Genomic DNA, 25,832 nt, shown 5'->3' with positions numbered 1-25,832 from the left:
CACGCACGCATATCCGCGAGATATAGGCGCCACGCGGCGCGGTGCGGTGCGGTGCGGTGCGGTGCGATGCGGTGCGACGACGGCTCCTTCAAACGGCGCTATCCACGTGGTTCCTAAACGCCCCTCCCTTCTACGTGTTTACGATCCCTTCTACGTCCGCCCGCCCGCCCGCCCGCTGCTCGCCGCATACCCAGCCCCTCTTTTTACCGATAGGGAAGGTAAACAGCCGTCGAGTGTCACCTGTTATTGCTCGTACGCAAATAGGCTTCATTCATGGTCAAACGTCGTGCACGCGCGTACGCGCGCCGGCTCTCTAATCCGGAAATGCTCGCGTTACAGAGACGCTCCGCGTGCAGGTGTCCGCGGTCTTCCTTTCCTACAAAAGCAGCCTAGATAATAATGTCTTGTAACTTTGTCTGTCTTCATTTCTAATCCTATGCAGAATCTACTCATTTGTGACGAAATTTGTACGAAAGTTTATTATTCGTGAAGATATATTAGCGGGAATTTTAAATTTGTCATAGTTATTCGTCCAGTTTTATTTATTTTTTACTTAATTTCTATATTCTGTATATTATGTAATATAAATAATAATCTTTCATACATATTCCGTTGCGTTACTTGAAGTTCGATACTCGAGCGGAAGATAAAAATTATATCAAAAAAAATTTATCTATAAATTTAAAATAGAATTTATATTGATCAAATAGCATAAAATTTTGCCGCTTAATTTCTACTTGTCAAGTCATGACAAGTTATATTTATAATAGGGCAATGTAATAAATTTATACTATAATGTGATATGGGTATATATAACATAGCAATATTAAGATATTATCGTGCAAAAGCACGAATTTCTTCCCACGTGCGTCTCGGCTCATGAATGACAGATGTACGTGCGGCATATGTACGGACGCGCATCTCTCTATACACGAACCTCACCGGCAACCGAGCCGAAACCGACTGAGCCGCGGAATAGAAGCAGCGGCGGCGACTACGCGACGACGACAAAGTGTATCGCTCGTTGCACTGCGAGCGAGGGTGCCGAGGGGGAAAGAGAGATTGCGACAGAGGAGAGAGGAGGAAGAGAAGGAGCGAGTGAGATGACGCGAGACGGGGCGCACGAGGTGAATCTCTAGTGCGGTCGAAAGGGATGGATGTGGGAATGGCACGAGGGGGGCAGGGCAGCAGGGGAGAGGAGAACACGGGATGCGGGATGGAAGGAGTAGTACACATTGCGCGCCGGTTGTGTCGAGGTATGGAGAGAGGGAACATCCACAATGCATCCGACGCATACATACGCCACGTACATGCACACATGTATACATACTCGGGGCAAATTCACGAACTTCGGCCGGCTCTCTCGTAGTCTCCACCCTTCTCCCTCCCGCCGTGGGAACCCACCGCGTCACCCACCGTCACCCAACGAGGCGCGTTGTCTATCTCCGTCTTCCTCTCGCCGTCCATACCCTCCTCTCTTCCCCCTCAAACTCTCCCCTCCCCGCCCTTCCCCTAATCCTTTTGCTCGTGTGTGTTTATACCGCACTTTATGGTACATACGTATACACGCTCTTCCGTGACGCGCGCGTAACGCGAGAGCCTCTCACGCATACGCGCGAGAGTCCTTCCTACGGCGCGCGCCGTAGAAAGTACATAAACCGTCCTCATTCACGTCGATATCGTCAACTGTTGCTTCCTCCATCGTCGCGCCGGTGGGTAAACCACCGCCGCCGCGTGTGTCCCGCGTGTTAAGGCAGGCTCGTTTGAGAGAGGCACGCGACTCGAAACGATGAAGAAGGGAGAGAGCTGAGTGGCCGCGTTAAACTATCCTTGCTGACTCGAAGGATCCTCGAAAAATCCTAGGAACACACCTCTGGTCTCGTTTCGTAAAAAACTAAAAACTTTCTTCTCAGAAACATGATGTTGACACATTGGAGAATATCTTTCGAACCGATCGCAGGGATAATAGATCGTAAATCATTGGTGACAATAAGACGTGCAATCTCTCGCTGGGATGGTGTCGACGGACAAAAGTCACCGGCTCGACACCTGCCACTCGGACAGCGAGTTCGTGCGTGTCCTGCCACGAGCAGCAGGTGCTATTGTGTCGCGCAAGCACCGCCGCCGCCGCCGTAGGCTTGATTCCTGGTAGCCATTAAGGTAGCGGTGGGCGTGAAATTCGCCCGCACAAAAGGCCCGCGCAAAAGGTCTCGTTAATGAAGGGGAAAGAGAGAACGGGGCCGCGAAACTCCTCCGTACACATCTCTCGCTTTCTCCCTCTCGTTTTGTTCCATTCTCTCTTTCTGTCCTTCCATTCTTCTCTCCGTGCTTAACCTTAACCTACCGCAAGAGAGGATGAGAATTTCGCGCGCGACTCGATTAGAACGCGATGCATCGCCGGATGCTTCGCGACGCCGGGAGTTCGCGAGGTATGCGCCGCAATTCGAGCTCGCTTTACGAATTTAGAGCGCTTATTAACGACAACCTTAACCTTTGTCAGCAACGTGATGCACATGTGCCGACCACATTTCTTATTCCGCAGAAGAGTATCAAATCTTTAGAGAGAGATAAGGATAGGATAATGACACTTATTCTTATACACGCTCGTTTATAAATTTTTTTTTTTATTTTATGTAGAACACACATGCACATACGTGTTTGCAACATTGGATCTTTAGTTTGGTTCTTGAAAATTAAAAAAAAAAAATATTAATGTTATTTTATATTTCTCTTTTTTGAAAAAATTTAAATATTTTATTACATCTGAGAATATAATTAATGCAATAGTATCATGACCACAGCAACGCTTATCAAAGTAATGCAACATACATACAAAGGAATGGGGAAACTATTCGCGTACAATTCTTAGTACTGTGAAACTACATTGTTCTGCGCGTTTCTACCGACTCGCTAACGGTTATTTTTACGGAAGATTCCCGCGAGAAAGCCCGCATGAAACGAAACATCGGACAAAATCCGCTATTTTTTTCATACAACTCGTGAGCAGTCGTATTATATGAATTTCATTCGAGCAAATAATTTTTTTTACAGAGTGATGAAATATGGTCTTATATATAAATGTAAAGCATCTTATTTCACATGTGTACGTATGTTTTACATCACACGCAGTCTTACGTTTTCTAAATATATAATCTGTCCCCTATAAATAAATAATGAAGTACCAGAGTGTTGGAAAAGAATTAATTACAAGTGTATGCAGTGGCGCGTCTCGCGCATTTCTACTTTCTAACTTAAGATATCCTTTGTTTCTATGCGTCTTATCGTTCCACATTAATGTTAGAAAGATGAAAAAACAATACATTTCTCAGGTGAATCTTTCAAACAGCCGAGACAGACCTCGTTTCTGCCAAACTAGACTTTGCTGTGTCCCTATATCTGAAGTTTAATTTCCTAAAACTAATCGCACATTTAGCTTATAAAACTAAGGTTTGTTTTAAAATCAGTACCATATATGTGTGCACGAGATGAAACAATTGTGTTGTTTTTGCAAGTATGTCAGATGCCAAATAATTGAATGTTTATGATTATGTTTTAAATTCAAGATATCCATCATGAATTATTCTCTACATTTTTAAAATTATTATATTTTAGTTCTGAGATAGATATTTTTCTCGTGAACAAATTTACTTAGTGAAAGATATTTTCCGATCGTCCCGAATTTACCAAGTTAAAAATTCCCCCCCCAAAAAAAAATAATTTATTTCATAGCTAAAGTGACTCTTTAAAAAGAAAAAAATGTATTGATGGTTTCAAGATTTTATCGGTATATTAAAGCCATATTATTTCCTTTTTATCGAAAACAAAGTGTGTGAAAGGATCAATGATAGACTCGCCTAAATTAAGTGAAAGAAAGGATAAATCGGGCAAGAGATACACTGTGAATCTTTTACGCTCTGCAGTCTTGATAGTCATCGCGCGCGTACGCCCGCGCATGATTGACGTATCGATTACAGCGGGCGAATTTTTCAATCGCCGCGGACCGTTCATGTAACGTAAACAAAACAATGCGCGACGACGCGATGCCGATGCGAGGCGCGTACGATGCACCACGTGCCTCGATGTCTCCGATGGCGACAGGGAAGGGGATCATGGGAGGTGGGGTAGACGGCGTTACAATATTCGTAATTCATCATTCATCGATCTTGCGATACCGTCCGCATACACGTCCGCACGTTTTTACACGGCGATCCACGTGTTCGTATCGGCATTTTATTGGCGAGTTACGTACGACAAACGCAACCATGGAATTTGTTTCAATTTTTCATTACGTGAACGCTTTGATTTCGAAATATCTTAAACCATAAGAATATTTTAATCATGAGAATATATCTCTAAATAGTTTCAATATAGCAGTAGTCTTCTCTGTAAATTGGTAAATTTTTAATTCGACGCTACTTAAATTATTCTCGCGTATATCATATCGATTGAAAACCGCAACTTGTAGAACGACGATAGCCTCTACCCGGCAATATGATACCCAGGCAAAATGATCAAGCAGAAAAGAGCAAAAGTTAAGAACGCAGTGAGCAAAGCTGTGTCAGAAGGTCGCCACGACAACATTGTATACCGCGTTGCTCAATCTAACGATATGATATCGAAACAAAAAGTATCAATTGCAGAAGCATATTGGGTGTTCGACAAAAATGCATTGACAATATGGGAGAAACAAAAGAGAATAAAGAAATTTTTTTTACAAAAATATGCATCGCAACGCGCATAATCAATAATTATCATAAATATTGCTAAGGAAAATTTTCAAATTTTGGTAAAAAAATTTGAATCAAGCACAGTTTCTTTGTCACATAATGTTCGGAAAGAGACGCGAGAGAGATACATACAGTATATCGGTGTCTCATTTCCCGTCCAGTGACACAGCGAATGCTGCATCAGTCTTTCCGCAATCGGAAGAGACAGAAAATAAGATTCGGCTTACAGGCCGCGCGGGAACGGGCTCGGAGCACTTCGGTGCGTCGCTGCTCCCCATGCATTTAAAACGGGGAGGCCGGCCGTAAATCACGCGGTTAAAGCGGGAGCAACCCGGTCGCGTAGCGTAACGGCGGAGGTGTCCGTCCGTCCATCGGTACGGCGTCTCGTGGTCGCCGCCACCGCCACGTGGTTCTGCGGCAAAACTATGCGGCGGCGGCCGCACGCCGGCCCGGCGAATTTATGAATGGGAGAAGCCTATTGACAGATCGCGCGTCGATAACTCTCTCGTTAATGGCCCGTGATGGTGGGCGCACGAAGGCCGGCGAGGGGCGAAGGACGCGGAGGTGCTCTCGGAGGGAGGGTAGGAGGTAGGGGAAACTTGGACTCACTTTGTGCCGACTCGCGCCGCGTCGCGCCGCGCCGCGCCGCGTCGCACCGACAGAACGACGTTGCGACATGCGGTAACACCAAGTAGCACAACGCGCGACCGTTCGATCGGTCGAAATAATCCATCGAGGAGTCGACGAGCTTATAGCACGTTCATCCCGCGCGCGAAGCAACAGCGCACAGAGAATATGCGATATTGAAATATAATTTCGAGCGTAAATGTGAGCGCGCGCCAACTCCCCGCCGGGAAATAAATATTATTTGCTTTACGGAGGAGTGTCACACGCATACGCACGGACACATGCACACTTACAAGTATAGATTTTACTGTAGTTATAATGTAGAAATTAAAAAAACATTTCTCGTCTCTCTCACATCGTCAAAATAGGGTCTCATTTTTCAGAATGAATATGGGATATTGATTTTGATCAACTAATGAAGCGGGCAAAGTAATTCTAGTATTGCAATATTGATTATTACAGAGAATTAGCGTACGTGTTTTTGGTCAGCGGTTTGCCTCTCGGCATCAAATCAAACGCTGGGTCCAGTATCCGCCATGCCGCTTACGTCGATAATACGGAAATACATCGTCAACAGAAATAGAATTCGCGGAGGAGTTATGTCACATAAGTTGCACACTTTCTGATGAATCGATGCTCGCTGGTCTCTCTGTGTTTATATAAGCCCGTGTCTCGATAAAATATGTTATTTAAATATTTTGATAAATTAGCATGCGTTCCCACGCATGTTAACATCTCTAAGTTTATCTACATCAACAAAATTTAGAGAAACAGTTCGGGTAAGGGAAGAGGGCAAACCGCTAGACACATGCGTCCTAACGTAACATCGAAGAACGCAGAATTTCAAGAGTATTTATGCACCCGATGACAGATACCTGTGATCATATTTGATTTGTGTCCTAAACTAATCTGAGCTAAAGGGAGCAAGATATTTATATTAAAAATACTTATCATTTTCTCTCTTGAATATTTAGGAACAGTATCTGCACGGATTGTAAAAATTGTAAAACTTTACATAGAAATGCAAATGTAATCCGCAGATGAGGGCATTAAAGCACAACATATGTTAATACTTGTAATGCAAAAAAGAGTTTTGCTTTTTTTGTAATTGTTGTAATTATCGTACAATTTTCATAATAAATGCAACTTTTGTATATTTAAAATAAACTACAGTTTATACTATGGTCGGTGATCGAACAGCTGCGAATTCATCATTGATTTTGACAGGGTTAAGTGAACGAGTGCGCGAATTTTTCGTCCAAGTTCAACGATGCATCGGCGAATACGCACACAACGAGACAAGCTTTTGTCGCGTACGACGCGAAACCACGTGGAAAAACTGCTCGTTTTGTCGGTCATCGGGCCACCGATGGCGCACCGGCCGTCGGAAACGCCGAAAAACCCTCTCCTCTTCTCTCATCCTTCTCTTCCTCCTCCCCCTCACCCTTGTGTCTGTGTACCACCCTTCATCCCCTAGACACTGCTGATTTATCGCCACCCGAATTTTGGTAGACGTATCCGCTCTACGTCCATGCACCAATTTTACGCCCGTTACGCGGAAGATCGCCCCTAAACAAGTAAATCGTCCATTGCTTTCTTTTACACTAGAATACGAAAATCGCGAGTGATCTTTTTTAATAATTTTTTTAAAAATTCTCGTCGCTAAAATCTTCAAAGAATAAAGCGCAAATATTATTATCACGCGGAAAATGATATCGAGATATTTCTATATATAGAGAGAGAGATATTCTTTCTAAGATTTCAAGATTACTTTGTATGCATTGAAAAATTTTTAATATACATATGTATATGATGGATTGACGACTCTTAAAAATTCTCCATTAATTCCGCTTGTAACTACTTCCGTCTAGTTCCAGGGAATCTCTACATTAATACGCGAGAAACTTTTGAACCGTCTCGGGCATTATTTGATGTTCACACGGTTCGTTGTATATCATGTATGTTGTGGATGATCATTCGAACAAAGTGATAAAAGATGATCCTACTGTTTAGCTCAATGGATGATCAATGTTTTTGAAATACTATTTACAGCATTCCTCTTGCTTTGAATGGTTTTGTCCGAAATGATCATCAAAAGCAAATCTCTGTGTAAATGTATGCCTTTACGGTGCGATTTCACACCGGCCTACAGTTAATCGTCTAAACAAAACAGTGCTTGCGGTTGACATTTGAAGTACTATAGCATCCCGGAGCAATAACTTTTTTTTTTTTTACTTTCGAAAAGTGCGGCAGATCGATTTCCAATAACCCGAGAATGATAAGTCGAAAAAATTCCATAGTGTGGTAATGTCGGATTAAAAAAAAAAAAGGAATGAAAAATTGAGGATGCAACATTTCAATCGGTTTCAAGATTTAATAGATTTATTTTGACGCAAAATATGGGGTTAGTGATAATTTTTTATTTAAATCACAATGTTTTTGTATTAAGTTTTATCTCGTAAGCTATTTAATTTTGTACTGAAATATTCCGTTCATAATATTATTAGAATATATATAGTGATTAATAAATGGAGTTTACATATATATAAACAATGTTAGTAATCTTCAGCGGCTAGGAGAGATCTCGAAAAACAATTCGGATAGCGGTGGCGCAAAATTATGACTCTAGTTGCGCTCTCTTCGTGGATTACGATATCGCGCCCCTCTTCTTCGATTTTGTCGCAAAACATTTCGCCGCTCAAAGACCTCGTGACGAAAAACAATCGCTAGGAAGAGGGAAACGCGGAGGGGATAAAGGAAAAAGGACTAAAACGAGAAAGAGAGAGAGAGAGAGAGAGAGAGAGAGAGAGAGGAGGGTAGAATAGAGAACGCCGGAAATGGGAGAGAGAAAGAGCGAGCGGGAGACGCGGCAAAAGCGAATGTCTTTAAAAACACCCCCCTAGAGCAGATCGGGTTGTTGTCGTCGTGGTAACCATGACGACGCTGCCCCTTGATGGTTGGTTATAACCGTATCCCCACCTAGCATCTCTGAACCGACGCTAGGTTTCCTCGCGGCGCTGGCCAAGCGAAGAAGAGGAGGCACAGCCAGCAGCCTCGGGCGATCTCTCTCTCCCTTTTCCGCTCGCTCTTCCCCACCGTTCCCCATCGTTCCCCGTCCTCGCCACTCTACTCTGCCGCTCACCGCCGTTCCCTTCTCGTCCCATTCCCCCTCCCCACCCTATTGCGCTATCAAGCTGCCGCTGTCGCTCGTTCCGTTCCCCCCCTCTCTCTCGTACCCCGCTGACTCCACGGCCCACACAGTACGCAAGCCACCTCGTCGTCGTTCCCCCTCGTCGAGCTTCGCCTCGTCATCCTCTTTCCTCTTGCGGCCGCCCTCCTGCCTTTCCCCCCGCCGGGCCAAGGAAACGCGGGATCGCTTCGAATTCAAACTACCGAACACGAGGTTACCACGCGTCAAATCTGACACTTGGATGTCCTATGTACGGTCGCGTCTTGTGCGCGCCGCCAACGATTTTTCGCTTAAAGCGAAAGGCCCGAAAACGAGCGAGCGAGTATGAGAGAAGGTTGATCGATTTTTCAAGAACGTTGTAAGCGTTAGCGTGCTACGCGATGCGCCGTGGAGAGAAACGGCAAGTCTTGTTTCTTTCTTTTTTCGATCCGCCTTCGACCCCCGAAGATAGCCGTCGGGGCGCGGTTAGCCGACGGAACGAGAATCGAGGAGCCCAAACAGCTCGGAGCTGAACGAGACGATCGAGAAAGCCGGGTGCTGTTTCGCACCCGGTGCGGAATATCGATGTACGCGTAACGTCGTTATCGAAAGATTAAAGCTCGACGGCAAAACACTCGAGTCGTTGTCGTTTATACGAGAGTCCGGACTCTTTCGCGATCCTTCTTCGAGAGGCGAAAAACGGCGCGCGCGAGATCACGTAACTCGCTCTCCATGACCGGCGCGAAACGCGGAAACGCAGCACGCGTGTCGTACACGCCGAAAGCCGAAAGAAGGGAACGCATGTACGGGGGAGCGCAAATGCGCGCGCGGAGGGGATAGGGGGTTGTGAGAAAAAAGGACGGCGGCCGGTCGCCGCGCGATAGTAAGAGAACGATGCGCCGCGGAACCGCGCGCGAAACTCACCTGACTGACGTCGCACCACATTATTATTTCGCTGACATTGACGACAGCATCTTGGTACGCTGCTGCTGCACTGCCGCACACGGTGTTACCGCGACGGTCCGTTTTTTTCCTCTCCGCGTGACTCGATATTCGAAACGGGAGGGAGAGAGAGAGAGAGAGAGAGAGAGAGAGAAAATGAAAAACCAACACCAACAGACACGACAGGGATATGCGTGGAACCGAAGTTCCACGTTACTTCGGCCCTGGCACGATGAGTTCTGTTCCCGATGTCCGTTCTCTCTCTCTTTCTGTCTGTCTTTCGCGTTCACTCTCTCACCGCGTCTCACTCACTCTCTGTCCGTCTTTTCTCTGGTACGTGTCCGTTAGCGCTTTTCGCGTGTTATATATTTCCTCTTTGTTTCGTTTCCTTTTTTTTTAATTCACAGTCTCACGAAAAATTCACTGCGCGACGAACGCGTCGGCCGCCGGTATCTAGTCCGGTTAGCTCCTCGAGTAACATCGCACGATCACTCCGAACAGATGACAACGCGACTGTCACCGACGCACATACTAGTAGTTAGCTGGCCATGCGAAGCATTACTGAACACTCTGACTCTGACAACAGTCATCGCCGAGTAGCGCCGCTCGGTTTTCCCCCGAATGCGCGCTCGGCCATTTCCGCCGGCGCTCGGCCCACCTGCACTCCGACACGACTGTCAGTGCCGTAGACGCGCGCCGACGTGCCCCCGCGACGCGCGCTTTGTCCGTCCAATTTCATTTAACGCGGAAATCAAAATGCGATGTACCATTGTTCGAAAAGCCATCATCCGGAAACAATTTCTTATCTCGCGAATCGCCATGCTCTTGTCAATATAAAGTTAAAAAGAAAAGAAAGGAGTCCGCGTGACCTAGGGATGATTTCTGTCAACGCCAACATATGTTTGCATCGTTCTTAACGTGAATTTTGAAAAGAAAAAAGTCGATCGCTCGCTAAACGCGCATAATGCCATATTGTTGGCGCGTTTCCCTGCAACTGATATAAATGAAAGGATACGTTTCATTCACGCCGCGTAAATTAATTACATAATTAATATCGAATTGAATACCTGTGTATGTCACTCTGAACCGCACGCGAAAGGAAATTCATTGTCGAAGCGCGCAGCTTTTCAGATATAAACAATGCTTTTATCGTCGAATGATTAGCGACGCTTATTAACGCGCGGGAGGACGAGGGGGAGAAAAAAAATGTCTCGGATTGCGTTGTGGAAAAAGAAACGGATTCTCTCGTACGACGGGGTTGGCGGGGGGGAGAGAGGCAGGGGGAGGGAGGGGGACTGGATCGAGTTGGCGATATTAAATATCCTTCCTCTCAGGAAAGGTCCGCGATCGAGAAAAATCGCTCTGTTCGAGAAAGTCCGTGATAACGCGGTCGGTCGATGAAAGTTATATCGGGGAACGGATCGACGGACGGCGGTTGAAATATTTCAACGACAAAGAACTCGGCAGAAACTCAAAATGACTTCGCGGACGCGCAAGTCCGTGCGCAGATCGCACCGATTGCAGGCTCGTCGCGGCGCTGCTTAATATCTTACGAGACGACCGAGATAGCACGGTCAATCGCGCCACTGCGCGACACCAGGACCTTGTGGCCAGCGAGGTAATCACGCGCGCTCGTTCGCAAACAGCGTTTCGACGGAACGTTTTTCGCGCTCGGCGCACTTTTTTCGCTCTCCATGACGAAAATCGGGAGAAAGACCTGTTGAGAAGCGGCATCGTTCAATCATACGAATTCTTTTTAATGAATATACATTTTTTTTTTCAATTTCTCTCGCCTTGTATGATGAAATTGTAGAAGATAATATCTGTAATATATAGCATAGTAATATATATATATATATAACATAAAGAAAATAAGATATTATTACAGCGAGATGAGTCTAGTACGATAAATTGATTCGAAAAGAGAAGTTAATTTGCTATAATTTTCGAAATGTTCAATTCGATAAAAAAATGCCGTTCGCGTAAGGAAAGGAAAAAAGAGTTTCGAGAGAAAACGGAGAGAGAACGGGAAAAAAGAATACGCGAAAGAGAGAGACAGAGAGAGAGAGAGAGAACGAAGCTACGTGAGCGCGTCCATGAATAAATTTTCATACGGCCTTAAACGCAAGGTATAGAGTGTCTCTCGGAGGTTCGGGCGCGCGTCGAGAGCGCCGAACGACAGCCTTCACCAGGGAACCTTCGGTCTCTCCGGTGCAGGGGCCCCCGAGTACGAGGGAGTCGGCCTAACGCCACTAGGTTCAAAACTCGCCACTGACTGGCTGGCTGTATACGGCGCGCAGCGCAAGAACGGCCGAGCGAGAGAAGGTCCCCGCTCTCGCTCGCTCGCGCGGCCGAGCCAGCCGAGAGTCGAGCCAGCCGAGCGGTGATGACGGGCGGCGGGTGCGGGCAGACAACGCGCGAGCCACGTTCCATACGGCGTGCAGCCTAAGAAAATTCACCGCGAACATTTTTATTCCCTATCGGGTAAAAGGGGCGCGTCATCGGGACGCCGCGACGGCGAAAGGACGCCGGGGGTCGTGCGCCGTCGTTCTACGATCGGCTGACCTCCCCGCGTCGGCCAATTCCGCGAATTTTGCGCGTCATTCCGTATGCGGCCGCGAGGCAGAGCGCGCGGCCCCGAGGTCTCGGCAGAGACCGAGAACACAAGCGTGCCACATGTATGTACGCCGACGAGAAGCGGCTCCGTGCCGCCGCCGTCGCCGCCGCCGCCGCCGCCACCGCCGCCGCCGCCACCGCCACCGCCACCGCCGCCGCCACCGCCACCGCCACCGCCGCCGCCACCGCCGCCGCCGTCGCCGAGCTCGGTTTCTCTTCGGAAACGATGACGATGGCGATGGCGACGGCGACGACGGTGGAAATGTCGGCGGGGCCGAGGGAAGCGCTCCGTTGTATAATATTTTCGTGGTTCGCGATATTATACGCGCGCGTTTACCAGCGCGCTTCTTTGAGTTATTAAGACGCGTGGAAAATATTGTAAACATATGATTTATTTTGATTGTATCTCTAAATGCAATTCGATTGAATTTCGTCATAATATAATTTTGGGTGAGCGCTTTCGAGATGATATAAATATTCATGGAAAAAAATTTTGAAATCATAAAATAAGAGTTTAATAAAATATCATTTTATCTCTCTCTCTTTCTCTGTCTCTAAGTCATCTGATTTCTAAAGCTTGACATAAAGTTACTCGATCGTTTGTCGACAAAAACCTGCACGTACATTAGAGAGGAGTACTATCAATAACAATAATTCATTATATATAATATAAAATATAAATGCAAGAGGTCAAGATGAAATCTTCAAACGTCCGGGCAAACGGCGCGCGCCTGCTGGGATTCCCTGTCGACGATTTCGTCGGCCGGTTCGACGTGTCCGGTTGTTGTTAACTGCGACTAACGCCACGGAGCTGAGAGCGGCGGGCCAAGCGTCGTAGCGGGCGGCGTGGAGGCAACTTTTAACTGGCCGGCGCGGCGCGCCGCGAGAATGCGCGGACATTGCCGAGCACGAAAACTGCCGCGTCGTCGCTCGAATCCGCGCCACGACTCACCTGGCATGTACATACGCGGATACATCGTGTACCTGCGCGCGATATACGCGTGCAAATCCGGCGCGTTATCTACGCACACGGTAGGCCCTTTGCGTTTTACGCAATACGGCGATGATGAGCGCGGCTCGGAGGAAAGTGCCGGCCGTGTTTACGATTGGCTGGGCACGGCACGACGGATGAATTGTGGCCAATGAATGTCCTTACTCTCTGGACGCGAGCCTTATTCGAACGCGGGGCGCGCATGCACGGCCGTGAGATGGAAGGGAATTTAGAATTTGCCACGATACCGCGTACGGCTTCCGCCCACGTTCGGTAGTTCCATGTCTTTTCCCGTCCCGACACTTTGTCATCATATTTCAGAGATGCGAGAATCTTTGAAGCTTTATTGATAAATATTCCATTTCGAATCGATCTTCATTAGATTCTTTTCATTAATTAACACAAGGTCATATATTTTATGATTGTATTTTATGATGTATTTTTAATATTATATATTTAATATTTCTACAAAAATCCAGACAGTAAGTTAGAAGATTGTTTCTTCGATGTATCCGAAAATAATTCAGCATTTTACGATTAAAGAGAGAACTATCGTTTCGATTTCAGAATGCGAAAATAGTTTATATATATATATATATATATATATATATATATATATATATATATATTATAAATAAACGTAATATCATAGGATATTTTTGTCCTTCCAAGGTACAATTATATTCTCGACATATTTTCTAGCGTACGCATCGCTTACAAAGGTGCCCATAGAATTCAGTTCGTTGAGATTTGCCGCGCACAGGCGTCGCTGTACTTTCTCGTCGACTAGGAGCGCTCGTTAATGCCTCGGTGAAGCTACTCGGCGAAGGATACCGCGGTGGGGATCAGGAAACGGCGGAGATCTGACGGGACGTTTTACGATCGTCTTCGAAAGCTGCGACTCCTGTACACTTCCGGCCTGAATTCTTAAACCACTGCCGCAGATTTCTTCACATGGAAGACGAGAATCGCTCACGACGCGTCACGAAAAAGCAGTTTAAAAACAAAATGCTTTCAATTATTAATTGCCTCTATTGCAAACTATTCACTTTTTTCTTTTTTTTTGTGCAAAAAAAAGCGATAAAGTTTGTTGGAAAATATATCTTAATGATTAGAAAATAAAATTCGAAAAAGAAATATATCCCATAGAAATTATGCAAATAAATATTGACTTGTGAATATTGTAACGAGAAAAGCTGGTTTCATGTATCAAAATAAGAAATATTCATATAAAATAAATACGCGTACTCCGATATGCACATTTATAATTTACATAGGACACAAAAAGAAATCATATACTTTTTCGTAATTTTATTTCAAATTTTTTCTTATTAAAGCTATATTTCTACGAATAATTGTTTCATTTATCGCAGTTTCTACTTTTGAGAAAAAAAATCAAAATGCTTCGTAATGAAAATCCGAGAGTTGAAATTATATTTTTTGCAAACACCACACTTGAGATTAGCTGGAAATGTTAAATCGCACGTTATATCAATATGTAATGTCGAACCGATGCGAAATCCGCGCGTTGTTCGTGTACAGTTATGGCACGATTCTACCTAGCTGTAACTCTGAGAAAGAGCCGGTGAAAACCGTATTATGCCGGTGATGTGGTACAGCAACAAGATACACTAGAACGGTTGGCTCAATTTTCCCGCCGTTCCCGCCATTCTCGCCATTGCCGCCTTTCGCCTCCGCGATACCAAAAGTTGGGTCTTTCGCGAGCACCCCCATGTGATGAGCATCATGATGAGTATCAAAGGGAGTGCATCTTTGCATTGACAATATTAATGATACGCCTATTCAGATTGCAGTTTAGCTATTCACATAGCGATCAACGCTTTCAATAAATACTGATACACAAATTTGTTATATATTCTTTTATCCGTAAAAACACGTATTTCATATATTCAGTTAAACCGTATAACAATTAAATATATATTTATAATTTTTATTTCATCTCGAAAAGCAAGTTATCAGATTCTTTTCTACACAACCGTATCTTTCTTCAAACGATAGATTCGAAGCACTGATACGATTTTTGACCGTGAACGTGTGGTTAGATATATATATAATCTCTCTTTCGTGCAAGATAAAATTCTAGCCTCTCGAATCGAACGGCACTGTTCGAAATCCAAGGCACCTGTTAACACAGGCCGCCTCGGCGCGCCGGTGACACCGACATCCGGGGACGATGACAGGTGCTGTAGGCTAATCGGTTAATTCGACAGCTCGTGCATACGCGTGACTTCCATTCGCCGAGAGCGGCTTGTGCTGATTGTTATCGGCGCGTGACTTAGAGCGCTAATACAAGAGCAATCAGGGAGGGACGGCCGAACGACCGATCAAGACGAAACATTTTTAATGAGTAGGATACCTGCGATTGTATCAAAGTGTCGATAGATTGCTTTCCATACTTTCGGATAATTAGATACAGAATATAATCCTGACAATGAATAACTATATTTTCAACGTGGATATACAATAGATGTTGACGAATTGACACACGCGAATGTAGATTATAATTATCAGAGAATGTCAATTTGTCAAGATATGCAGAAATATGAGGGAAGAGTATTTGCATACATAGAGAGATACAGACAAATTTGCATCTCCAGAATATTTACAGAGACTGCCCGAGAATTTTCGCGTTTCTTTTTATTCCTAGATGTAAAGTAGATCTTTTTATCCGATTTATTATATAAATGATATTAAAATAATTATTGCTAATTATTTTTCATAAATGTATATTCAATATTTTATATTCAATATTATAATGATTTTTGTGAGAAAAATAATTTCTTTTTGTTAATACAGTGTAATTATTTATATAAATATTAATTGCGGAATTGAATGTGTCGTTTGATACCAATATCGATACGAATTAATCGATAGTTTGTTTCGTCATAACAATCCTAACATATACAGGGTAATTGCTATACAGGTAAATTCTAATTTCTGCTGAAAAAAAAAACTTGTAATAAATACGTTAAATAAGCTTAATAATTGACAATGCTAACAATAAAAAATATATCTGCTTTGTTTCTTCCAATAACTTTGTCATTGTATTATCTTATAAGAATAAAATATCATTGTGAAATATAAAAGTACTAATAAAAACAAATGATCACAATCAACCTCTTAAAGCTAAACCAATAACGGATATTTTTCAGTAGGCTAAATCTTCATTCTATGTGTATATATCGGTGATTGTAATCCTAAGATGATCGTCGATCGTTAATAAAGCAGAAAAAGAGAAAGGAAGCCGAGTATGTCGACAGCCGTTCCACGCGACGCGTCTTATCGGCGCGTCCAGGGTGATAAGGCTATCTTTATCTGCGATAAAGTCGTTTCGAAGCTCGGAGTCTATCTCGACTGCGAGAATACGAACGCGAAAGAACGCCATAATGCATGGCACGCGTGCGTGCGTGCGATTAGAGATTATGATGTTCGAAATATCAATGAATCTTTCGTAATTATTTTTAAATCATATATTTTTACGCATCGATACTTTTGCCTTTACGATTAGCCGGCTTGTAATATTATATTGATTATATTATATTATAGCCGACTGGTATATTTGCCAAACAATATTTAATAAAAATTGGCGTGATTGAAATGCTGAAGAGAATCTCTTGTAATCCCTCGCAATCGCTTGTGAATAATCAGTCTAGAATAGTGAATGTATGTATATGTTTTGATGTACACTTTTCGTTAATTTAGAAAAGAAAATATTAGAGAGCTAATGCTTTCTCTTTCTTTCTCTCTCCCTTTCGTTTGTGATGTGTGCGTATTTGAGTATTTGTGTACTATTATTGATACAATATTAAAAATAAACATTTCTCTCTCTCTCTCTCTCTCTCTCTTTCTCTTGCTCTCTCTCTCTCATGCGAAAGATTTGAACTTTTCGAAAGCAACGTCATGTTTCTCTCGCGGGAAATTGTTGAAATATCTCGCAAAATTACGTGAAGAGGCAGCTGAAGCTCTCATTATACGTGATAAATCGTGTTTTGCTACGTTTTAACAATTTCTACTCTCATTACTGTTAAGTTTATTTAGTCTAAATCGATTTAATATATTGTTACGAAACACTAATTACTTACCGAGCGTGTGAGTAAAAACAATCGCAGATTAAACTTCAAAAAATTTCCGATCACACTGAAAATGCGCATACAAAACTCATGAAACCTTACATGTTATAATATATAATTAGCTATTTAATGACTATTCTAAAAATTTCCAATTTCGATTTTTTTCACTTTCAATTGTTTTTAACCGTTGACCGAACATCGTGATATCGCGACGATAGACAATCCAATTGACGGGATATACTTTCACGTTTGCATCATTCATGCGGAAACGGTCTGCGGTATCATTCCGAATTAATTTCAACCCACAATGACGTGCCGGTAGCGCGTAGAAAAAGACAAAGAAAAAAAAATGAGAGCGCGTACAAATATCGTACGGACAGAATCGTAGAGTAGTCGCACGTAACTCTCGTCCCACCTCCTCCTCCTCCTCCTCCTCCTCCTCCTCCTCCTCCTCCTCCTCCTCCTCCTCCTCCACCTCCTCCATCTCCTTCGCCATCCCCTGCCACGTTCCTCTCTTTCCGCCTCTGTAACCCTGACCTCCCGTAAAACACACCGAGAAAAAGACTTTTCCGGCGTGTACGCACGAGCGCGCCGTGCTGCTTCTGGCCGAACTCATGAATGGACCCGCGACTCTATTTACGAGGGCGTGAGATTCCGCCCGCCGCCGCTGCTCCGCTTTATCACCGTCTCCGGCATTACGGTACGGCGGGGCGAGGTGAGATGAGATGGGACATTTTCGGAATCCCCCCGTGTTCTTTTCTTTCCAAGGCTCGGCCGCCGAGCCTTCCTCTACTACCGCGCGCTTCGACTCTAAATGGTGCCGTGCCGAGATATGTATCGGCCCGCGAAATTGTTTTCGAATGGCCGATTGTTTGGCACGCCTCGGATTTAGTGAGGAGAAAGAGAGCCCGCCAGACGAAGAGCAGGAAAATGTTCTTTTTTTTCCCTTCCCCTTCCTCGTACTCGCTCTTTAACGCAGCCGGTGTTCGCCCTCATGTAAACAGCTGTGAAATCGTTTGCGAATTCCGGCTTACCTATATAGTTCGGCGGACAAATCAACAGCATATTGATGCGAAAGGTGCAAAGTGAATGTGATATATAAATAAGATACACAGAGCATTCATCATGAATACCTTCATTTCTATAAATAATCGAAGGCATTTATTGTATAATAACATTTAGTGTTTGACTTACGTAAACAATCCTAAAATAACTTACACATGCGTAGATTTTTCTTGGTAGATTGTAGATAATTTTCCGGAAGTGGAGACTTTTTTTTAGATATCTTTTTTAAATATTTCTTTTTATCTATACTAATATTGTACAGATGGATAAGTTTGAATTACTCTGTGCACTTTAAATTTCTTTACTAATATCTAGTTTTTAATTAACATGGCAAAGAGCTCACCGTGATTATTTGCAAGAAAAAAAAAATCAAAGTTATAAAATTATAAGTCAAAAGAAAAGATAATTATTAAAATTATTATTTTTGAATTAAATAATATGAAATATGAAAAGAAAAAATAGCGCAAAAATGACAACACGTGACAATTAATTATCAATTAATTATAAAAATCGATTTATAGTAACTGACTATTTTTTTCATATACCATACTAAATTTCTGTATACAGATATTTATTACTAGAGAGAGAGTTTGTGTGTTCTAGGATACGAATAAATGATTCTTTCCCCTCTTTCTTCATTTCTCTCGTACCTTTACTTTCTTCCTTCTTCAATCATTGTTATTACATCAAGCTTATAGTGAGTATAATTTGTCACACGTGTAAGAGGCGTACTCCTCGGACCTTTAAAGCAAGATCGTTAATAAGAAGCATGCGGTTAAGGACCACCATGACCTACGGTAAATTTCATCTCCTCGGGTTTTAAGTTCGATCGCGCGCGGCGCGAATAACTAAAGATCATTAATACATCTCGCCGGACTATAATTCATGTCGCGTGACCGCTCGACACGTGACGCACAAACGTTGTAGACAAAAGTCCGATCAAAGTCAACGATCGAATGTACGATATGGCACTTCAAAAAACTTCATAGTGCTGTAAAACTAACGGGGCTTACACATCGTACCGTTTAAAAGTCGCTTCGTGTGCGTGCATGTGTTTTCGTATCACGACATTAGCAGCATGTAATAACGCACGTCACAAGATAAACAATTATGGGAGTAAATATATTGTAAGAATATCTCGAAGCTCTTTGGATATTTGTCCTTTTGAATCTGCCATTCATTACACATGAAAGAAATATTTATATGAAAACTCGGGTTTGATGATTCTCGGTTTACCAAATAACAATATACATCAAGTCAATTAGATGATATATCGTACTTGTACTATTCATCTTATTCATAGTGCAAGAGGCGAAGCAGTATTTGCTTAAGATAAATCAATTATAAGTATTTTCTTCCATTGCAATCGCATGTATACATTGCGCAAATACATGTTTGCAAATATATATAATGAGTATATATAAAGAAAAATTTACAGAAAAAGAGAGGGAAGCATCTGAAATGATTATAGAAAATAATTACATCATACATACATCTAGAATAAACTTTATCATAATATGTATAATAATCTTTTGGATTATTAAACCTTTAATGTATTTGAATATCTTTTGATGGACCGTGCAATATTCAATTTAAAAAAGAATTTTTTAATTTTTAATTATAATGCAATTAAAATAAATTTATCAAAATTACTTTTTACTATTTGAATTATTATAAATAAATATTAGAAAATTATGCGCCCAAAATTTTACCTTGATTAATTAATTATACAGAGACAACGATTATCGCCTCTTTGTAAAATTACTTTCGATATGACAAACAGAAAAACAATTGTTCTGGATAACATTAGAACCAATCAATTTTGATATAAATAATTATAATAGATTTTGACAAGTTATGAATGTTTCCTAATTATGTAACAAGTTTCAACGAATTCCGATTAACTGCAATGAATAGAAATTCTCTGTCTCTTTCTAAATTGTAGTGCCTGACATAATATAGATAGAGGAACAAAGTTTGAGTAAGGGTGGAGAGCGAGACCGAGCAAGTACGAGTCAGTACGATGGACTCTAACGATTTTGGAGAAATTATAATTTTTGCATATCCATTGCAGTATAGCAAGCGCGAAAACAGGTATCAAGTAACAAGGTGCCCTCCAATATGTCTCGAGTTTATATTCTTATAATTAAAATTAGAAGTCACAGAACCCAATCTCCCACGCGTCAACCGCGTATAATTCCTACTCTTTCCAGACATCATCTTCTTTATTGCACCGTCTGTGTGTGCGGTATTACCAACGTGCTCGCACAGTGCAGGTTCCATCGAATATCTAAAATGACATCGTCCAACCCATCCCGCTCTCCACCCCTTTCCCTCTCACAAACCCGCTCCATCTCTCCCCCGTGGTCTCGCTCATCTCCCACCTTCATCTCGCTTTCCCTCCCTCCTATCACCCCAAACCCTTCCACCACGCTCTCTCTCTCTCTCTCCCTCTCTCTCTTCTCCAACGAACGCGTTCAACCCCTACCTGTTTCCTCTCGCCGTATCCTCCCCCGTCCTTCCATCCGCTCGCGTTATCCTCCACCATCCCCTGCATATCCCGACGATCCTCGCCGTATCCGTCTCTCTCCTCCTTCGCCTCTCTCGTCACCTTCTTCGCTCTTCCTTCTTCCATTTCCCGCCTTTCGTCCCTACGAATTATCGACGGGCGCAATTCCGATGGATAAAAGCGACGGCGACCTATTATCGACATTCTGTATACCGACCAGACCCGCGAATACCGACTAACCGTAATGCCAACTGACTGCGATACCGGCGCGGGGCTCCACGCCACTCGATTATACGCGAAATGCGGACAAACCGGAACGCGGCGAGAAAAATATATTGACACGCTGTGTAACGCCCACGGCGCAAAATACGAAGATGTAACGTCGAGATGCATACCGTACGGATATCTCGTTAACCCGGCAGTAGCCGCGAGATTTTCTGCAATGTAAACCGTCGGGCGACGGACAACACGTGCCTCTTATATAAAGCACATTTATAAATTATTACATAATTATATTATATTATATTTTATATCTCTTTATAGACAAGGATTGTATAAAATGCTTTTTTTAATTTTTTAATAATAAAACAATGAAAACGTATATTGCCGTAAATAAATTTTTTACAGTTAAGTTCATATGTATTGTAATTATATAAATTTCTTTTTTGCTTTTATTGTATTTTATGTAGAATATTATTTTATTTTGATGATCTCCAGATTAAAAAAAAAAAATAAATAAATAAATAAATAAAATTATTTAATTGAAATAATGATTTATTTTTTTCTCTTTTATATCTGCTTTTCGTTTCTTTCGTTGAAAATATGATAATTCAGAAAATATATTCTCTATATAGAATTGGATGTTAAAGTAGAGAGAGCGGCGCTTTAAAAATGGAGGAGCCAAGCGACGCGCAACGTTTTAATTGCAGAAATGGATAAATAGGTAGAATTGTCATACTTTTATTGAAATTATCTTTATGAGCAAATTGTTTTTGTGTACTGCATTAAATGCTATAAAAAATCTAGCACGGTAGATAATACTAGATGGGCTAATATTTTCAAAAAAATAAAAATTTCACATATAATATCAGATTGCATTAAAGTGTGTTATGATCAGCTTAATCTTTTAAAGTAGATAATTACGAAGTTTACTATTAATTATATCAATTTTATCGTTCTCACACACTTATTTCATCGTTAGTGTAGAAAGATACAATTCACAAAATCGTAGGATATTCTTTTCTAATTCTTAATTTATGTAAATTAATATTATTAATACATTATATGGAAAAATGCTGATATGCACAAGGTGAAGAATGCGTGTCCGATGCATTTTTACCTATCAATGATGCATGAACAGCATATATATATATATATATATGTATATATATTGAGATGAACTCTATGATGAATGGACTTTCGAGCTATACGATTCGTTTGGATTGGAATAGTTATACGCAGCGAATGCATATATAGTATGTATGCGTGCGCAGCGTTAATTCCGTATGTAAAATGGCTCTCTTTCTGGAATTTGGAAAATGCACACGAGCCGAGCGTGCAAACCTCTCGATTTATTCGCGATTCCTGAAAATTATTTGATCATCGACAATCTTTCTACTTGCCCCAACCCCACCCACGCTTGTTGATCCTCTCTTGTTCTCTCGTTTACGCGATCCCTCGCAACCGAATATCCGATGAACACGTGAAATTAAATGTTCGTTTTGATATTCTTTAACCCAATTATTCGTTCACACATGGGAATACACGCGTGAAACTAACAATAAAAAAATCAAATCTTCTATTGCTAAATATTCCTAAGTAGAGTTTGTTACATAAATTATTAGCTAATATATTTTTAGCTGAAACATTTATTAAACCTTTATGCTCGGAAATTGTCTACAATAACGTTTATAAAATACAAAACATTTCTTATTGTTCGTATTAATTTTCGGGCTTATTTTATTTTATTTCTACTTGAGAAAATTAATCGATTGCAATGGGAAAAAAATTATTATCTTACGATCGATTTCTTTTTTCGCGAAACTATAAGAGAGCTACAACCTGTCTTCTTCGTTGAAGATGATCATGATGGACATCTCTTCCGAGATCACGTTCTCTTTAGCATTTTCTATCTTGGAAGATTTTCATACTATCGGAAAAGTAAACTTAACTAAAGAAGAAGACAAATATCATCGACGGTTAAAATTTAAGAAAATTTTTTTTTTTTTAGCTAAAATTATTATAGATATGAATAAATGCGAAATAAAATATTTTCTAAGATATTTTATAAGATATTATCGCATTAATTTTTCAACCGTTTATTTTCTGACAAAATTAGGATAAACTTTTTGTGAAACTGATCTGGATAACTTCTGTCCTACAAGATCGTACGAAATTACGCAGGGACGAATAGACCCGGTCTAGATCTGATGATTGCAATTACGCGAAATAGTAGTCGAGGCGAAGCTTTACTCAGGATTTCGAGGAACTTTTCCGTATCGATCGTACGCCCTTACGGTACCATAGCCTTTCGCGAATCTTCAACTCTCCGTGAACTCGATTGTAAATTTTCCAGCTAGAATGCCTGAACTCGAGGTAGTCGGTGGACCATCCGATACACTCTCTGCGAGCGACCAGAGCGCGCGTGTGCGGTCGGAACTCTCGCGGTTTATCCGCGCAGAAATTTATAACACAAACACACACACACAGAGTCTGCCCAAAGTCAACTGAACCAAAATGTCTCTCACGACTTGCTTCATTTTTTTATCCGATAATAACTAATTTAATTTTCTAAATCCATACTCTAAGAGAGAGAGAGACAGAGAAAGAAAGATAATTGTTCCGCATCAATTAATCTATTTATTTGTAATTAATGCTTTCGTTCAAAGTGAATTAACTAATGTCACATTTCATCAATTATATACATTTTATTTAGTCGCCACTCGGTTACTATTTTTTTGATGACATATACAGTCCCAAGGGAACGTAATGTCGTTTTACTAATAGCGCTCTTGCAATATCCTAAGGTGGAGTTAGATTGCACCAGCGGGGATAATTTTGTGCGACAATGAACGAAGATTGTAATACAATGTAATTTATTGTAGTTTAAGTTTATTTATTACCGTTGGTATTTACACTATTCTCCCTATGCATAGGTGTAGATTGACTGGTGCAATCACATTGTGTCTCCATCGTCGAAATAACATAGAGATTGTTCTCCGATACCTAATTAAACTCATGGAAATTACAATCGGTTTTGATGAATTTAATTTAACAAAAATGTCAAACAATCGTATGGATCATCTCGCTTAATCAACGCGGCACGGCGCCGCATCGAAAATTTGCCCCAGCTAAAAACGCGGGCGATTTTAGCCGGCGCTGCTCCTGCTCTTCGAGCGGGATTCGGATTTGGGTTTTGCCGCAGGGGTAGGTGCGCAGAGTGAACGCGGATCGATCCCCCTCGGCGCGAGTACGAAAGGGGGGTTGCGACCGAGTCGCCCTCTCCGTCGCTTGGTATCCTGGCGCGTTCACCCCCGAAAACGGGAACGGTTTAAAGGATGCCACATCGTCCAACGGAACCAATGAAATTCGAATGATCGGCGAGACAATCGCGGTATCACACGCTCGTTCCTCATGTCCATTTAATTTTTCTCCATCCTTTTTTTTTTTATTTAGCGAAGAAGAAAGCGGAAAGAAAAGATCAGATATGCATTAGCCAAATCGCGGCAAGCCTGTTTTTCCATCGGAAAAAATGCGTTCCTATCTCGACGCGATACGCCGCGAGTCTCATTATCGGACGCGTTTTATCAGACTCTTCGTACCGCCGCTATAACTCGAATGTAGGTTAGCGGCGGCGGATCCAAGAGAAGGGATGCCGAGTTTTCTTCGAAAAATCAATAGACATTTCTGCCCCTGGGTTTCACCTTGTCGCACTAATAACGCCCGCCGTTAACTCACTTTCGAAGATTCATATCGCGCGATTATGTATCGAAAGGCCTAATGAGCCTCCAAGTTTGTGCGGTGAAAGTTTTTATGCAGGATTAATTATTTCTGCAAAATTAATGATCGTAAAAGTAAATCTTTTTTTTAACCTAATGCATCTTTGAACGTTTTTGAATAGTATTAACAATTTTTTTCCTCGCTTATATTTCTATTGCCAGTATACTATATATATATATATATATATATATATATATATATATATTTTTTTTTTTTTTAAATAGCTCTTACACATTTAAAATTAAGTAAAGAATTAAATTTCTTTAGATTTTCTCATCCTGACATTTATAATTCACTGAAAATGCTTTTCACTATGAAGAGTATTGATATGTCAACAATTACATGAAGAAGTAATCGATTCTATATTAACTTTAGCACGTTGCAAATTAAGCTTACCCAGATGAAGTTCGTAAACACCCCGTATAGTATTCAGGGTTAACCGCAAAACGTACGCGTCTCGTAGTTACTCGCTTCGCGATAGATTTCCAGTGTAACCATAGTACAGTATAACAATAGTGTCGCGTATACGAATAAATACAGCCTTGCGTACGTAAACACGTGATAATTCGCGAGCGGACTCTCGTCGATCATTGGTCGATCGTTGGTTGTGAATCGAAGTTGGGACGAGGTCGAGCGTGAAGAGATCCCGTTTACCTTCGCAAGTACGTTTCCACCTGGCCCGTACATACCTGAGGAACCTGTACAGTCACGCTCGCTCTGTTTCTAGCGGCTGCCGCTGCACCACCGGCTATCTTAATATCCGGATATTTTTCTTGATACTCATAACTCAGTTTTTGTCAACGAATAGCACTGTGACAGATCTATATGAAAACTAATAAGCTTCAGTCCGGCAAATATATGTATAAGGATTTCAGAATAATTTTTTGTTGAAAAATGTTTGTCAGTATTTTATATATTTTTCGAATTGAACAAAATATATATAGGAATATATATCGAAAAAATTTGCCGTCGAGACAAGCGGCTGAGATACCCTATACGTTCTTTTTTCAATTTTCTTTCACGTCTTCTTTCCCAATTGATTTTATCGTCTACGTCAGTATTGTTACCTACCACCATTATTATTTCTTCTTGGCAT

The 25,832-nt window shown here is 41.8% G+C and overlaps 1 protein-coding gene across 3 annotated transcripts in view; it reads right to left on the bottom strand.

Annotated features, from left to right (window-relative positions):
* The window catches only part of LOC126856445 (basic-leucine zipper transcription factor A-like), an 83,437-nt gene that overhangs the window by 42,462 nt on the left and 15,143 nt on the right, over positions 1–25,832 (bottom strand). Inside the window, exon 1 of one of the 3 annotated variants that reach the window (XM_050604941.1) lies at positions 9,448–10,014. The exons of the other annotated variants lie outside the window; for them this stretch is intronic. Within the exon in view, the coding sequence (XP_050460898.1) occupies positions 9,448–9,468 (21 nt within the window). The 5' untranslated portion in view covers positions 9,469–10,014. Of the gene's footprint in view, positions 1–9,447; positions 10,015–25,832 lie in introns of those variants that run through there. 3 annotated transcript variants of the gene reach the window in all.

The sequence above is a fragment of the Cataglyphis hispanica genome, chromosome 18, assembly GCF_021464435.1.
Source record: "Cataglyphis hispanica isolate Lineage 1 chromosome 18, ULB_Chis1_1.0, whole genome shotgun sequence".
Lineage (NCBI taxonomy): Eukaryota > Metazoa > Arthropoda > Insecta > Hymenoptera > Formicidae > Cataglyphis > Cataglyphis hispanica.
This window is presented reverse-complemented; position numbering and strand designations above follow the sequence as displayed.